Source organism: Labeo rohita, chromosome 23 (assembly GCF_022985175.1).
Source record: "Labeo rohita strain BAU-BD-2019 chromosome 23, IGBB_LRoh.1.0, whole genome shotgun sequence".
Lineage (NCBI taxonomy): Eukaryota > Metazoa > Chordata > Actinopteri > Cypriniformes > Cyprinidae > Labeo > Labeo rohita.
In genome coordinates this window covers 12,762,907-12,780,462 of record NC_066891.1, presented here as the reverse complement: position 1 = coordinate 12,780,462, position 17,556 = coordinate 12,762,907, and the positions used below count along the sequence as shown (strand labels likewise).

At 38.8% G+C, this 17,556-nt stretch overlaps 1 protein-coding gene across 1 annotated transcript in view; it reads left to right on the top strand.

Moving 5' to 3' along the window:
- Positions 1-13,588, top strand: part of huwe1 (HECT, UBA and WWE domain containing E3 ubiquitin protein ligase 1) — a 53,996-nt gene extending 40,408 nt beyond the window's left edge. The window contains exons 65-82 of the mRNA XM_051095738.1: positions 82-751; positions 1,493-2,177; positions 2,373-2,467; positions 2,582-2,738; positions 2,964-3,096; positions 4,493-4,698; positions 4,860-5,122; positions 7,087-7,189; positions 7,372-7,521; positions 8,515-8,760; positions 8,885-9,002; positions 9,809-9,949; positions 10,088-10,375; positions 10,458-10,563; positions 10,646-10,763; positions 10,854-11,035; positions 12,226-12,416; positions 12,546-13,588. Of these exons, the coding sequence (XP_050951695.1) occupies positions 82-751; positions 1,493-2,177; positions 2,373-2,467; positions 2,582-2,738; positions 2,964-3,096; positions 4,493-4,698; positions 4,860-5,122; positions 7,087-7,189; positions 7,372-7,521; positions 8,515-8,760; positions 8,885-9,002; positions 9,809-9,949; positions 10,088-10,375; positions 10,458-10,563; positions 10,646-10,763; positions 10,854-11,035; positions 12,226-12,416; positions 12,546-12,648 (3,955 nt within the window). The 3' untranslated portion in view covers positions 12,649-13,588. The remainder of the gene's footprint in view (positions 1-81; positions 752-1,492; positions 2,178-2,372; positions 2,468-2,581; positions 2,739-2,963; positions 3,097-4,492; positions 4,699-4,859; positions 5,123-7,086; positions 7,190-7,371; positions 7,522-8,514; positions 8,761-8,884; positions 9,003-9,808; positions 9,950-10,087; positions 10,376-10,457; positions 10,564-10,645; positions 10,764-10,853; positions 11,036-12,225; positions 12,417-12,545) is intronic.
- Positions 13,589-17,556: the final 3,968 nt, after the last annotated feature.

Below are 17,556 nucleotides of genomic sequence, written 5' to 3'. Positions count from 1 at the left end.
GTGGAGCCCTGGTGAAAGCAGTATTTGTGGACAGTTACATGTAGTATCTCTAATTCATCTTTTGTTTGTTTTCAATTTTAGGCCCTCTAGCTCTAATGTTGATTCTCTCCTGCGTCTGCGGGGGCGTCTCTTGTTGGACCACGAGGCCTTGTCCTGTCTTCTAGTGCTGCTTTTTGTGGACGAGCCCAAGCTCAATACCAGCCGCCTCCATCGAGTGCTGCGCAACTTGTGCTACCACTCTCAGACACGTGGCTGGGTCATCCGCAGCCTCTTGTCTATCCTTCAGCGTAGCAGTGAGAGCGAGCTGTGTCTGGAGACCGCACGCCTGGAGGAGTCCCGTGGCAAGCGCTCACTAGGCCAGGGCTCATCAAGTGGAGGAAAGGGTTGCTCTTCATCCCCGCAGGCGGCTGTAGCCTCTTCGTCATCGTCCTCCTCATCATCTTCTTCTCTGGAGCTGTTGAATAGAGTGGAGTCGCGTAGTTCCAGTCAGCTCTCCTGGCTGTCTGTTTCAATGGATGCCGCTTTGGGATGCAGGACCAACATCTTTCAGATCCAGCGGGTGTCGGGAAGGAAACACGCAGAGAAACATTCAGCTGGAGGGAGCATGAGCTCGGGAGGGCTCGGAGGTGGAGTGTCAGGAGCGGGAGTGGCGTGTGCAGGGGGAGGAGGCGGATCAACGGTTCACATTCACCCACAGGCTGCTCCGGTTGTCTGTCGACATGTACTGGATACCCTCATCCAACTGGCTAAGGTACTAGAGCACCTTTAGCTAAAGTGCGCTCATCATTTGTTAGTGCGTTCACTAACTTAAGTGTGCGTACAGAAACTGAAGTGTTGTCCTCCTGAAAACAAATTTCAAAACTTTTTCATGCCAAAAAGAAAATTAAATGCAATAAAGCAATACACAAAGACAAAGTCTTTGTTTCAAGGTTCGTACAAGGTGCTTAAAGTGCTTGAAGTACTTGAATTTGACATTTTGAAATTAAAGGCCTGAAAACCCCTTGAAAAGTGCTTGAATTATTGAAAGACAATGTATATATGAATTAAGTGTGTAATTTTATCAGTAAGCGCATATCTTTTCAAGCTAAATTCACACACTTCAAAACATCAGTTAATGTCAGAAAACAAACAAGCTAAGCAAGTAGTGGTATGATGCAAAAGAGGAACAGATGAACCAAATCAATAGTCATTTACACTGGAACTGCTTCGATTGATTCAAACTCATGACTTCGATCACTCATTTCAAGCGATTCACTAACTAAAACCAGATCAAATTAAAAGAGCCATTCTTTTTCAAATTTCGACATCGCTTGTAACAGGACATCGGAGCGTGGATTACAAATCTTTTCTTTAGATCGGAACTTCGGAGCGCAAATCATTTGATTCAGATTGGAACAAGTTCTTGAATCATTTAATGAATTAAATGATCTAAATCAAATGATTCTTGAAAGACCTGTATGAACCCTGTTTCTCTTGCTCTTATTTCTTCTAGGTATTTCCCAGTCACTTCACTCAGCAGCGCTGTAAAGATCCCCTGTCGTCGTCCTCATCCGAGTTGGACACTCGTCTTTGTGCCAGCTCAACACCGACTCCCAGCGGCAGCTGCCGGTCAGGTGGCACCAGCCAGAGCAATTCCTCAGCTATACTGAGTAATCCCACTTCTTCCCACAATTCCCTGAGCGCCTGCACAGTTACACCACAGTCCCTGGGCATCTCCACCGATTTCTGGGATCTCCTGGTCAAGCTGGACAACATGAATGTGAGCCGTAAAGGCAAGGCCTCTATGAAGACTGTGCCTCTAGGGGGTGCTGGTGAGACAGAGGGGGCTCTGTTGAGCCTTGAGGCATCTCCGCTGGGCCAGCTGATGAACATGCTCTCCCACCCGGTGATTCGCCGTAGTTCCCTTCTCACTGAGAAACTGCTTCGTCTGCTCTCTTTGATCTCCATCGCTCTGCCTGACAACAAGGCCACGGAGGTTCCAGCCAGCCACCCAGTGCCTCAGGCCCCGACTGCCACACCCTCTGCCCCTGCCGCTCAAACCACAGCAGGGTCAGGGACCATCTCAGCGGTGGCAGGTACGGGCACCACGCAAGGCTCAGTGGGCCCGACGCCCTCTCAACCGGCCACTACGGTATCTGTTGTTGCAAGCAGCACCACCACCTCCGGCAGTATTGCTGGTGAGTCTCTCAGAGCGTGCGCACACACACACAGAAATTCATATAGAAAGACATCCAGCTCAATGCAATTATACATTTTAGAGGCCATCTGTAGTCAAGTAATTTAAATAATGCTGATGTATGGCCAGTCAGTTGTGTTTGGACTTCTATGATAGTAAAATATTCAAATCACGTTGTTGTATCTCATTATTTTAGTAGGAAAGCAGAAAGCAGCAGTGAGTGCCGCAGACATTGAAACCAAACTGGCCTCTACTGGACTAACAGAGAAACAGCTGCAGCTCTCTGTGGAGGTATTTAATGATGGTGCACGCACATATGTCGCCTCATGTCTGGTTCTCCTCACCCTGGGCTCTTTTGACCCTGCTCAGCGGTCGGATTAGTTACCTCCTGTGGTTTGTGTCCAGGTGCTGACATCCCACTCATGTTCAGAGGAAGGTCTGGAGGATGCAGCCAACATCCTGCTGCAGCTGTCCAGAGGGGACGCACCGACCCGAGACACTGTACTGAGACTTCTACTCAGCGGGGCACGTCAGCTCGGATACACTCTCTGCAAACAAATCGGTCAGTGCTACATTAATACCCTTTTTGTTTTTTTTTTTTTGTTTTTTTTGTTTTTAAGTTTCTGTATGGTGCTGAATATTGAATATGTATTATATGTGGATGCCCAGGGATATTGGTAAGGTACTCATTATTGTGTTAGGTTTGTGAAACTAAGCTTTTTTTTTACAGCTTAGCTAGCAGAAATTGCAAAACTTAATATTTCTTTTGCTTCTGGTGTGTATTTAGGCACTTTACTGGCGGAGTTGAGGGAGTATAACCTGGAGCAGCAGAGAAGAGCACGTGCTGATGCTCAGTCTCCTGAATCTTCTCATGAAGACCCATCCATCACCACACGCCTAAAGGGCAAGATGACCAGCAGGTGAAGACCAGAGTTTCAACCTACATTACCGTTAGGAATCAGTTTAGGGCTGTCAGTATTTCTTAATTCAATTAGAGTACTCAATTTAAAAAAAAAAAAAAAAAAAAAAAAAAAAATCCTTGCACTTGCAAAATACTGGAAGTGGTGCATTCCATGGACGAGAATCCATGAAATGCATTATTAGACTGTTTTTTTTTTTTTTCAAGGCTGCATGATGTATTAAACCCATTTCAAATTCATAATAAAGCGTTCTATTATGAGTTCACACACACTACGATTCAGTTCAATTCAATTACGGCTCCATTCACAGTAAATGCTGCTCCACCCAAACTGTTATTATTTACATGTGGAGTGTCTCAAAATCCATCTCTGCATATTGCTGTGAGTTTGGGTTTATTATAACGTTCATTTCACAACGCAATGTGCACCATTTCATTAAATTTGTAAAGTGAATCATTTATAAACCTACGCAAACACAGGAGAATACATCTATATCTTTCTTAATGTGCTAACTGTTCATCACAATTTCAAATAAATGCTCAAACACTCGCATTTACATGCTTTGATGTCCACATATTCAAGAAATGACAGTGGCTATAGCACCAAAGAAATGGCCAAATTTTAAAGATTAAGTGGACGTTTGAATTAATTTTTTAGTCAATATTAAACAAGGATTAGATTGCGCAGTAAAGTGTAAAAACATTCGTCAGGCTGTTGGCAGTTATTTATTATGCATAATGTACGTTAGCGCCATTGTTCATAATACACTATTTTATTTTAACAGTTTTTTTTTTTTTTTTTTTTTTAATAAAACCATATGATTACTTGCTTTTGATACTTTATTTGAACTAATTATTGTTTCCTTATTGCTATTATGTGTATTTGAACTAATTTTAAAGGCTGTTGTTTGCTTAGGTCTGTTTTTATTGCAATAAAAGATATCTATCTATCTATTATTATTATTATTATTATTATTATTATTATTATTATTATTATTTATTATTATTTTTATTTATTTATTTATTTATTTATTTATTTTTTAATTACTTTATTATATTACAATGTAAAATCACTTTTCTATTATATAATATTTTAAAATGGCAAATCTAAATTCTCTACAGCAATTTCTTTAGTTTTCAGTATCACTTCAGTTCTTCAGAATTCATTCTAATAAGTCTTAATTTCTTAAAAAAAAAACAAAAAAAAAAAAACATATTGACCGTAAACTGTTGCAAGATGGGCTGGTTGCAGAACGACTGGCTCAAATCCCATTTGGTGTGGTTTATGTTGTTAAAAGCTTATACTAAATGTGTAAAAATTGAGATTTGCTTCAGACTATCTCTGTAAAATGGTTCTTTACAATAACAGTGATTCCCGTTGTTTCTATGAATCACAGATTTGACGGGTCAGAGAGTGTGGTGATTGTGGCTGCTCAGAAGCGCACGTTAGGTGGCCGTGAGCTGCAGCTGCCCTGCATGAGCTCGCTCACGTCCAAGACCTCCACGCAGAAGTTTTTCTTGCGCGTGCTGCAGGTCATCATCCAGCTTAGAGAAGACACACGGCGAGCTAACAAGAAAGCTAAGCAGACAGGAGGACGACTTAGTAAGTCACTCTCTTTTAACGTACAAGCATCCTCTAATCCTTTAAGAACATTTCCACGCTTGACATTGAAGCTTTCAATTGAGTCTCTTCTCCCTTTGGGGAATATATACACCTTATTTTATGTTCACAGGTCTCTAAATTTATTCTCAATTTGTCTCCAGGTTCGACCAGTCTGGGCTCGGCCAGCAGTATCCAGGCTGCGGTCCGTCAGCTAGAGGCTGAAGCGGACGCCATCATTCAGATGGTGAGAGAGGGGCAGAGGGCACGCCGTCTACAGCAGGCCCCCCCACCCTCTTCATCCGCATCCTCTTCCGCTGCTGTTGCTGCTGCTGCTGCATCCGCTGCTGTGGCTGTGGCTGGATCGTCTGCCCCCAGTACCTCTGCAACCAACAACCCCCCCGCTGGCACGGCCAGCGCAGCCACGGTTAGCATGGGCCGCACTGACAGCAGGCAGACTGCTACTGACTGTACTCACCCTCACACACACCCATGTTGTTCATAATATCCTGTGTTTTTAACAGTAATGATATCTGACTTAGCACTTATTACTGACTTATTTCTCTTAGTAAAGGTACAGTACTTTTTTTTTTTTTTTTTTTTTTTTTTTTTGAAGAACAGACTGCACCGTATTACACACAGGGCTGAGGCAAAATAGCTAAAATGTTTATTTGACAATATTTATTGTATATCTTTATTTTAAGCCTACATTTATTTGATCCAAAGTACAGCAAAAACAGTAAAATTTTGGAAAGTTTTTACTATTTAAAATAACTGTTTTCTATTTGAATAAAATAGAAATTATCGAATTAATACATTTATTTAGCAAGGATGCTTTAAAATTATCAGAATTGATGACAGACATTTATTATGTTCCAGAAGATTTCTATTTCCGATAAGTTGTTAAGCTGTTCTTCTGAACTTTCTATTCATCAAAGACATGAAAAAATTCTACTCAGCTGTTTTCAATATAATAATAAATAAAAAAAAAAAAAAAAATATATATATATATATATATATATATATATATATATATATATATATATATATATATATATATTTATATATATTTATATATATAGGATCATGTGACTGGGAGTAATAATGCTAAAAATTCAGCTTTGAAATCGCAGGTTCGCAATAAATCACATTTCAAAATGTATTCAAATAGAAAAGTGTTATTTTAAATAGTAAAAAAATTTTTAAATTGTATTTTAATGTGCTTTGGATCAAATAAATACAGGCTTGGTGAGCAGAAGAGACTTCTTTCAAAAAAAAAAAAAAAAAAAAAAAAAAAAAAAAAACAGTACAAATCTCAGTGTTTAAAAACTTTTGACTGGTACTGTATATATGTAGCAGATGCTTTTATCCAAAACAACAAAAAAAAAAAAACAAGCAATTTGTTGAAGAATCAACAATAATTGTAATATACAATGCCAGGTTTAATAGAAAACTAAATCATAAAGCAAGCTAGAGAAGAAAAATGCAGATTTTTTTTTAAATGTCCTAAATGAACAAAAAATGTTAATTTATGTAAAATTTAGATATATTAAAAATTATATTTACCAGTTTACCAATAGATTGGCTAGACCGCAATATTTACCTTTTTCAGTTTAGAAGAAGTGATTTGGAATTCATACAAAAATTAAGAATTTCAACTCCCATTTTTAAATATGAGAGCCTGTTATAATTAATGTTTTTTTTTTGATACGCATGATTGTGAAATATTTGGTACTCAAGATTCTTAGTTTTATATCACCAACAAAATCATTGCGAAATATCACACATTTATATCCCCAAGCCCTGATTAAACATTAAATATCATTATACAAGTAAATATTTGCTTTCAGTTCAAATTAATACTGTGCATCCTCTGAAAGATCACCTCAGCTCTATTTATCAAGCACCTGAACACCATTTTAAAAGTTACACTGAACTCACAATTGTTTTCAAATCACAAACCAAGTAATTCTGTCATAAGACGTACCAGTGACTCTTTTCTAAACCCTAAAATCTGTTCCACTTCTCTACTGCTCTGCCTTCCACTGCATTGTGCTGCATTTAATGCAGAAAGTCTGTATGGTGCTGTGTTTGAGATATTTGAATGTTGCATCCAGCTTTGTGATTCTCACTGGCTTTGTCTCTTTGTGTGTGGTTTGATTTTTGGCTGGCCGTCAATGCTTTTTGCTTAAGCTCCATCCCAACCCCCTCTTCTCGCCAATGTCTGAATGTTTTGATGCATGATACTGAGTCTCTAGCACTGCTTCTGGTTTCGGTCTATGATTACCCCCATTTCATCTTTTTTCCCACATTATACACTTTTTGTCTCTTCTTCTCTGTCGGGGGGAATTGTATTGAATCTCACCCTGTTCCTTGGTTCCCCTGGTTCAGTCGGAGGTGCACTCTGTTGCCGAGCCCCCAGCAGCTCAAAGAGATGATTCGCCCATGGATGTGGACCAGCCCTCTCCCCTAGAGCAGGATCAGGCAGCATTAGGTGAGGTCCTGTGAAACAATAGATGTGACGTGATGGCTTAGGAACATCAGTGGTTGGAATTATAGCATAGAACTACTTGTTTTATCATGCCATGACCTTAAAGTAATTTGTGAAAATGGATGCTGGTGCTGTGTTGATGTAACTTAGTTGCATGTTAAAATATGGTTTATGTGTGTGAGTAGGTGAAGAGAGCAGCAGTCAGCAGGAACAGGAGGAGCGTTTGCCTGACTTGCCACTGTTGAGTGAGCAGCTGCTATTGGATGAGCTATGGGACATGCTGGGGGAGTGTCTAAAAGAGCTTGAGGAGTCTCATGATCAACATGCAGTTTTAGGTATTGTATTTTATTTTATTTTATTTTTTTGTTTGTTTTGTTTTGTTTTTTAAAGAAGTCTCTCCTGCTCACCAAGTCTGCATTTATTTGATCCAAATCTGGGTAAAACTGTAAAATTGTGAAATATTTTTACTATTGAAAATAACCCTTTTCTATTTGAATATATATTTAAATGTAATTTTAGTTTTGTGATCAAATTTACATTTTCAGCATCATTACTCCAGTCTTCCGTGTCACATGATCCTTCAGAAATCTTTGTAATGTACTGATTTGCTGTTCAAGAAACTTTTATTATTATTATTATTATTATTATTTTTATTATTATTATTGATATTGATATTATTAGGAAAATTTAAAACAGTTGAGTAATTTTTTTCAGGATGTTTTGATGACTAGAAAGATCCAAAGATAAGCAATTATCTGAAATAAAAAGCTTTCGTAACATTATACACCATACTATTCAAAAGCTATGAGTCAGTATCTTTTTTTTTTTTTTTTTGGTAAAGAAATTAATACTTATATTTAGCAAGGATGCTTTAAATTGATCAACAGTGAAGATAAACATTTATAATGTTGCAAAAGATTTCTATTTCAGATAAATGCTGTTATTCTGAACTTTCTATTCATCAAAGAAACCTGAAAAAAGTCTACTTTGCTCTTTTCAACTTTATAATGTGTGTTTTGTTTTGTTTTTTAATATTAAATGATTTCTGAAGGATTATGTGACTGGTGTAATGACGCTAAAAATTCAGCTTTGAAATCATGGAATTACATTTTAAAATATATTTAAATAGAAATTTAGTTATTTTAAATAGTAAAAATATTTAGAAATTTTACTGTTTTTGCTGTACTTTGGATCAAATAAATGCAGGCTTTGGTGAGCAGTAGAGACTAATTTAAAAAACATTAAAAATCGTATTCAAAAATGTTTGCCTGGTAGTGTATTAAAAATAAAGGACTTATTGCATGCTAACAAATCTCTCTGTTCTCCAGTGCTGCAACCCGCAGTGGAGGCCTTTTTCCTTGTGCACGCCACCGAGCGGGAAAGCAAACCTCCGGTTCGAGACACTCGAGAGAGCCAGCTGTCACACATCAAGGACGAACCACCCCCACTGTCGCCCGCCCCACTCACCCCCGCCACCCCCTCCTCTCTGGACCCCTTCTTTTCCAGGGAGCCTTCCTCTATGCACATCTCCTCCAACCTGCCTCCAGACACGCAGAAGTTCCTGCGTTTCGCAGGTGAGTCAATCAAACACAAGCTGTCCTGATGTTTCCCTATGGAGGTTCACACAGTGTAAAGAAACACATGATGAATACTGATGAAGACTGTCCTCGATATGAACTCCCTCTCTATCTTTAACAGAAACCCACCGCACAGTGCTAAATCAGATCCTGCGACAGTCCACCACTCATCTGGCAGACGGGCCATTCGCAGTTTTGGTTGACTACATCCGCATCTTGGACTTCGATGTCAAGCGCAAGTAAGATTTGCCTTTTATTCACCAATATGGAAAAAAAAAGTTGCTAGGGTTTTTATGACATTTAAAGGGATAGTTCACCCAAAAATGTTCACATGAAATTTTATATCTTTGCGAACCCGTAAGACCTTCGTTGATCTTTGGAACACAAATTAAGATATTTTTGATTAAAATCCAAGACCTTTCTGACCCTATATAGACACCAATGCAACTACCATGTTCACATTTGTGTTCTGAAGATGTACAAATGTCTTATGGGTTTGGAAAGACATGAGGGTAATTAATGAGTAATTAATGATGGAATTTTTCATTTTTGGGTGAACAATCCCTTTATCCCGGGGTCATCACCTCAAAATCAAAAGAAAATAGTAGTAATAATACAAATATATGCTTTAATCTTAATAATGTAATGCGAACAATACATAATTGCGATGCTTTTTGTATTTTCTTGATTTTTACAATTAACTTTAAAGTAGTTAATTTTAAATTAATTTCCAAAGTAGTGAATGTCTCTTAAGAATCATTATGTGAATAAAATGAGAATTACAAAAAATTTTAAAATAAAACATCTGTAATGTAGTGAGAACTTCTGAAAATTGTGCTTTAATGTCATAAAAGTAGTATCTACACAACTTATATGTAATTATAATATAATGTAATATATAATATATAAAATATATATATATTTTTTTATTATTATTATATTTATTTATTTTTATTTTAGAGGTGAAATGAAATAGTTAAATATATTTTGTGTTTTTATATTTTTCTTTGGGTCGAGTCTTTTATCTAATAAGTGTGTCTCTTAGGTATTTCCGTCAGGAGTTGGAGCGTCTGGATGAGGGCCTGAGGAAAGAGGATATGGCCGTCCATGTGAGGAGAGACCACGTCTTTGAAGATTCTTACAGAGAGCTGCACCGCAAGAGCCCGGAGGACATGAAGAACAGACTGTAAATCTCTCACGCTTTCTCACTCTGCCAATCTCTCTCGTACAAACGTGCCCAGTATTTTACAGATAGCTGCAAGCTGCGAGAGCAGGGCAGTATAGTTTGTTCTCCACTTTATTCTCATGCTCTCTTTCTCAACAGGTACATAGTCTTTGAAGGAGAAGAGGGTCAAGATGCAGGTGGGCTGTTAAGGGAGTGGTACATGATCATCTCCAGAGAAATGTTCAACCCCATGTACGCCTTGTTCCGCACTTCACCTGGCGACCGGGTCACCTACACCATCAACCCATCCTCCCACTGTAACCCTAACCATCTCAGCTACTTCAAGTTTGTGGGACGTGTGGTGGCTAAAGCAGTCTATGACAACAGGCTATTAGAGTGTTACTTTACACGCAGCTTCTACAAACACATCCTGGGCAAGAGTGTCAGGTACTAGCCTCATCTATCATGTTTAGGTTTTATCTCATCCATCTATATGAAACAAGCTAAAAAAAATTTTTGTGGTTTATAGGTATACAGACATGGAAAGCGAAGACTATCCCTTCTTCCAGGGTCTGGTCTACTTGTTGGAGAACGACGTGTCCACTCTGGGCTACGAGCTGACATTCAGCACAGAGGTATGGGCTGCATTTTGGTTCCAAGTACACTTGTTTTATTTCTGTCATTTCATGTCATAATCATTTCCTCATATGTTGACAGGTCCAAGAGTTTGGCGTGTGTGAAGTGAGAGATCTGAAGGCCAATGGTGCCAACATCCTTGTCACAGAGGAGAATAAGAAAGAATACGTGCATCTGGTCTGCCAGATGAAGATGACAGGTGAGCATGCACTCCAATAAACATCACTGCCAGTGAAGAACGGGGAGGATCATGAGTATATCAGGGAGCTGAAACATCTGTGTTTCTCAGGTGCGATCCGTAAACAGCTGGCCGCCTTCCTGGAGGGCTTCTATGAGATCATCCCCAAGAGACTGATCTCCATCTTCACTGAGCAAGAGCTGGAGCTGCTGATCTCCGGTCTGCCCACCATCGACATTGACGACCTCAAGGCCAATACAGAATACCACAAATATCAGTCCAGTTCTATTCAGGTATGTACACATAAAATAAAATATTTATTGTATCAGTTGGCGTTCTTATTATTAATCTTCTTCCGTTTCCGTTTCTTCTTCCGCTTATGAGTCTATGGCCGCCCATAGAACCGCTTGTGGTGGACAGTCTCAACATTAACCACAGCATGTTTGGAGTCTCTAACTTGAACTCTCTAGCGCCACCACTTATTCTAGAAATCCCTGGCTCATGCAGAGTCGAACGAACACTAAAATGTAAAAATCGTAATGTTTCGTTTTTTCGCTATTTTTAATAAAAACCTACTTTTTTGAACTCGTCTTAGATGGTTTGTCTGATTTTCATTAAAATTGGGTCAGATCATCTTCAGACCATGCTGGCAAAAAGTTATGAAATTCAAGTTAAGTAGTCAAACCGTTCTTGAATAATGTGTGAACGAATTCTACGAAGAGCACGCAAAAATGGATGTGAGGATAAAATGGATTTATCTCCGCAACGGTTTGGTGTATTGAGATCAAACTTGCTGTGTGTTATAACAAGCATGACCTGAGGCTGTTTGCACAGTTTTGGAGCAGCGCCACCTGGTGGTCAGGAGATATGAAAAATGGCTATATTTGCTTGTAACTCTTGAATGGTTTGGCCAAAAATCACAAAACTGGTCTCTTTGGAGCTGGAGGAACATGTCAAGTCAAGCCATACCTAATTTTCCCATGTCAGCTATTTTGGGTGTCGGCCACTTGGGATTTTGTCTTATATTTTACGTTTGTGTTTATACATTTATATTTTACGCATTGGCGTATTGTTACAAAATTCTGAATGTCTTTGGCACAATGCTATGACAGTACTCAAAGTTTGGGGGCAGTGCTGCATTGCATAATCACAAGTACCGACCCAGTGTTTACAAGGAGAACGTGTTAACGAAGTCAAACATTGTTTACAAAACAAGGTCAAACTACACCGTCAGACAATTTTATAGCCTCTTTTATAGCCATTCTGGAAATGAACTAATCCATTAACCAAAAACTCACTTAGTCTGAGGCATTGGAACCAAAAGTGTGGGACTCCTGACTCATTTGTGGGTTTTAGGACTTACTCCTGCAGCACTCTGTAATTTCATAGGCAGCAAGTCATTTTAATGCTGATTTTCCCCATTTACTTCACAAGATGTATTCTCTACCTGGTTTTAATTTTCTCTCCTCCTGACTCTCCACAGATCCAGTGGTTCTGGCGTGCATTACGATCCTTTGACCAGGCCGACCGAGCCAAATTCCTGCAGTTTGTTACAGGCACATCTAAAGTGCCACTGCAGGGCTTTGCTGCGCTGGAAGGAATGAACGGAATCCAGAAGTTCCAGATCCACCGAGACGACCGCTCCACTGACCGCCTGCCCTCTGCGCACACTTGGTAAATGAATACTGGTGCCTCTTGAATTCAGAAATGCCATAATGGGTGTGATAAGCAGCTCCAAAGTGGTACATGTTACATCACGTGGCAGTTGTGGTCTTATACCTCTCTTTCTCTCTCATCTTCCAGCTTTAACCAGTTGGACCTCCCAGCGTATGAGAGCTACGAGAAGTTAAGACACATGCTGCTGCTGGCCATTCAGGAATGTTCCGAAGGCTTCGGACTGGCCTAAAGACTCTCCCTAAACCCACACACAGATGTAGACTTACATGTTGTTAACTTATGACACACATGCATATTCACACTATCATACATACGGCCAAGACCTACTTCTAATCCACATAAAACAAACGGACGGCTAAACGAGTGACAGAGATGTATTGACATTGCCTACTACACACAGAGCCTCTCATTGACACACCGAACTGTATTTGGTCTATGTGTGTGTCTCACTTCCCTATTAAAATTACAGAGCCCGAGAGAGGATCACAGAGGATATCTGCGGACTAATATAAAAGACATTTTCTCCATTTAGTTTGGTTTCTCTGTACAAAAGGTTTGGGAGTTTATTATGTTTAATCTTTTTTGTTCTTCTCTGGCTGTTAAAAAGGAGAGGGCTGTTTTTGTGTGTGTGAAGAGGATGGTTGTAACCCTCTGGCGGGGGGGGAAAAAAAGTTGATTGTCCTCTGTTGCTAATGTGTGACCTCACTAGCTTTGCAAATGGGAACTTTAATTTGGGGGAGGGGGAAGTTGTGGACAAGGGCGGGAGGGCGAGAACATGGAGCGAGGTTTTGGTGAAATTGCAGACGTGCAGGGATTTTCAGAACGGGGACATTTTTAGGCATCTTTTGTGGTATTTTTGGAGAGGAACACCGATTTGAGAAGTGAAGGACTGAGACGTTGAACCGCGGGTGCTCAGACACATGCGGTTATTACCCAACTGCTGACGCAGCCTCTCAGCAGCTAATCAGAACGTAAATTGCTACATAAATAAATGCATAAAATGAGCCCACTGTGTCCTCTAGAGTTGTTTCAATGTATGCCTTACACATTTGCACTAACAGGAGCAAATATCATTTATATGTTAAGAAATATACTGATGGAGGTCCATGGAAACTAACTTGACACATGCTGTGGGGTCCAAGTATTAAAAGCTCTATTCTTCATCCCGAGTTATGTATGAGGAATTCTGTCCAGTTATTGATCACCTGCATGAGTGTCACATTTATTGCTTCGGATTTTTGTTCATCAGCATTTTAGGACGGGCTTTTTAGCCTCTGTTCTTCCGCTGTTTTTGCACAAGTGCTGGTGTGAAGTGTAATGAGTGTCTCGGACCATCTGGAGCTTCCAGTAATGTCCCCGCTGGGCGTCTGTGCTGTTAGGATACAGTTCACCACGCCTGCTTTCTCCTCCTCACCCCAAACTGCAGGAGTCCACTTGGCTAGACTGACAGCTCTCAATATAAAGTGCAAGATCAAAGGTGAGAGAGGATGCTGGAGCCGAGATGTTTCTTTTGTATATTTCACAAATGACCAGCCTTTAAAAATTGCTTGTAAATTTCTTATTATGCTATATATTGTCACCAAATCTTGGATTCATTGTTGTCTCAACTTGTAGTTCTTTCTGGAACCAACTGATTGTAGGCTTGATTAATCTGAGCTCAGCTCATCAGTTTTAAAGGTAAAAAAAAAAATGTGGATCATTTTGGCAAATTTTTCCTCAAGAACTGATGTGCCTGATCAGTTACTTTTAAAAAGAAATACAAAAAGGCCTAGTTGAGTGAAATTTAAGTTAACATGTTTGGTGACAATATAGCATAAATTATAGCATATAAAACACAATTGTTATACCATGTGTGAGCGAAGTTGGGAAGTTTTAGTCCAATGTGATAACATTTCTCTGCTGAAAAAAAATGCTAAAACCAGCCTAAGCTGAAAGTAGCTGGTTTTAGCTGGTTTTTCAGCAGGGTTAACTTAAGTTTTCAGGCAAAAGAAAATCCTCTCTGGGTCAAAATGACTGGAATACAACAGGTTAAACCACAATGTGTCTACAAATCACTGTTATGCATCTTTAAAAATTAAATTTTTTCCCAAATGTAGGTCTAATTTCCAGCAGTTTTCCGTCATTTGTAGTTTCAAGCGTCTTAATTCTCATTAGAGGTATATGCAACATGACTTGCCATCAGTGTTGCCAAGTTCACGACTTTATCGTGGAATTGGGGTGTTTTAATACTGTTGCCGCGGGTTGTTTTTCATGTCAGCGGGTTGAAGCGACCCCAATAACTAAATGCTAATTTTCCCATGGGAACCCCTCCAAAAAAACGTATTTTACCCCCTAGAATAATTTTTTTTTTTACCGGGGAACCCCCCCTTCAAAAGATATTGGGCTAGTTTTGAGTAGCAATTGGGCGGGTTTTCTTGTGAAAACCTGGCAATCCTGCTTGCTATCCGCCTTATTTTTCCGTAAGAACGGGCGCGGCTGTTTGTTCATTTAATGTGTCTGGCTTCCAGTGTCATTGGCTTCATGCTATTTTTAGCTCTACACAGGTCGTTTTGCTGCTTGATATTGCAAGCTGGTGTGTCTTACCATATTGTTTAATGTATTATCTTAATAATAAACACACTGGTTTGTAGTGAAAACACTTTTACAGTTTGCTGCACAGTTATTCTTATTATTTACTCGCTAATGAACCGGAGGTCTCACACATCAGAAAACGGGTTACTTAAGCATTGAGAAATAATGTGTATGCAAAAAGGAGAATTTTCCAGGCTGGACTAAAACTGATGCTGTACACGTTTTACCTCACGATGTTTGACTAATCAGTTATGACTTTGCATTTCAGGCTGGCCAGCAGGGGGAGTGCAGTGATCTATTAGTTAATAAATGTACATACAAATGCTTAAATCATTGCTAGTAATTCCAATCATTTTCTTTCAGGTAAAAATTAATCAGTTTTGGCTACCTGTATGCATGATGTTTGATTAAACTCTACATTTTTCTTTGTGCATGCAAGTGCCTTTGTTTTTGTTTCACCTGATCAATAAACAAATCCATAGTTATTATCAATAATGCGAGCAGAGTGAAGCATTTGTGCAGGTATCCTAAACAAATGTGCTCTTATGGTTTTCTCCAAATGTTTTTCAGTTGTCACAGTTTATTACCTCAAATATACTAATTCATATTTGGGAAAATGTCTAGTGCGAGGCATAAGGCCAGTTCATTAATGAAGTGTGTTTTTTGAGGCGAAGCCAGAACACTTTTAGTGTAGCACAGTGTGCATAAATCAGCTTAAATATTGACTATCCTGGAGAAATGATAAGGATGAAAATAAATGGGCTGCTTCATTTTTCAGGCCGACTGAAAGGCAATTAACTTCATGCTCCTAAATGAGAATGTATATTTTAACCTTGAGTAGTGCAAGTGATAATTTCCTGAACAGACGTCCCATTTAATGCCATTATATTAAGCTGTGAAAAGCTTCACCATATGATACTCGTATTGTTTGCAGAGGATGTTACAATTAGTTTTAGGCTATTATGCATATGTAATAACGTTATCAGCGACTGTGTTTATGGGAAACAATTAAGAGCTGCCGAGATGTGCTGATACTTTTCAAAACATAATTTTGGGTCTTTCAATTCTACGGCGACATATGAGTATTAGCGATGACATCTTTCACGTTTTCACTGGTTGTTCAATGAATCCCAGTGCGGAAGCCAAAGTGTCGCCTTTTAAATGTTTTCCCACCTTTGTTTTTCTGCTTCACTTGCTTTTCATCAGTGTGGAAATGGACTGGGAGTCTCTGCTCAAATCAGAGGTTGAGAAAACCTCTTTCCAGTAGCACAGACACCACTGCGGCTCACATGACCTCATGGTCAAATTAACTTATGAACAGACTCTGCATTCTAGCAGTGGCCATTATAAATCATCAAGCGCTGGCTTCCTCCTTCCTGTCTACATCTCTGGTCTCTGTTTCCCTTTATCTTTATCTCTCTCACTCATTTTCAGCACCCGTTTCTTGTGCTGGTGCACATTATCCAGAGACCTCGAGAGAGAGAGAGACTAACGTCATAGCTTGTCCCACTTTAGATCCTGAGGAGAGAAACTGGATGAAAAGAATGTGCTGTTTTGTCTGTATTTGTAACCAAAAGACTGAATTAATGAAGAGATCTTTCTAGCAGATCTAAAACGTTGTGCATATGGTGTTATTAACTGTTACCCTGACATTTCCAGACAGAGAGGTTGCATATAAATGCATGTTACAACATGGGGACGCTCTTGGGGTCGCTGGTTTAGCTTGGTTATTTTGCGGCTGTACTTGGGCTGCTAATAGATTAATTGAATTCATTAAGTGGATGTGAGGTCATTCTGATGGTGTGACCCGGTGTTAATCACTGAGTAATTGAAGGGTAATGATGGAGGCAGAGCTCAGTGGCTTCTTTCCAACTCATGAATTATTGACAGACCAAAAGTCCAGATTGCTTAAATGTAATGTTAAAATTAGTGCCATGTTTACAGTTGACTGCACTGGAATAAATGAATGAAAGAAAGAAAGAAAGAAAAATATATATATATATATATATATATATATATATATATATTATATTATATTATATTATATTATATTTATTTATATTGCTGGAAACAATGGAGCCTGTGATACTTTTTTCTTTGAATAAAAAGTTAAAAAGAACAGCATTTATTTAAAATAGAAATCTTTTGTAACAATATAAATCTTTACTATCACTTTTTACCAGTACCACTTTTACCATTTCATAAAAAGACAGAAAAAATGTACTGACCCCAAACCTTTGAGTATTATAGAGTATATTGTATCACAAAATTTCTATTTTGAATAAACACTGTTCTTTTTAACTTATCAAAGAATCCTGAAAAAAGTATCATAGGTTCCAAAAATATTAAGCAGCACAACTGTTTCCAACATTGATAATTGTAATAATAAATCAGCATATTAGAATGATTTCTGAAGGATCATGTGACACTGAGGACTGGAGTAACGATGCTGAAAATCGGCTTTGCTTCACAAGAATAAATTATACTTTAAAGTATATTAAAATAGAAAACTGTTATTTTAAATTGTAGTAATATTTTAAAAAAAATAGTTTTTTCCTGTATTTTT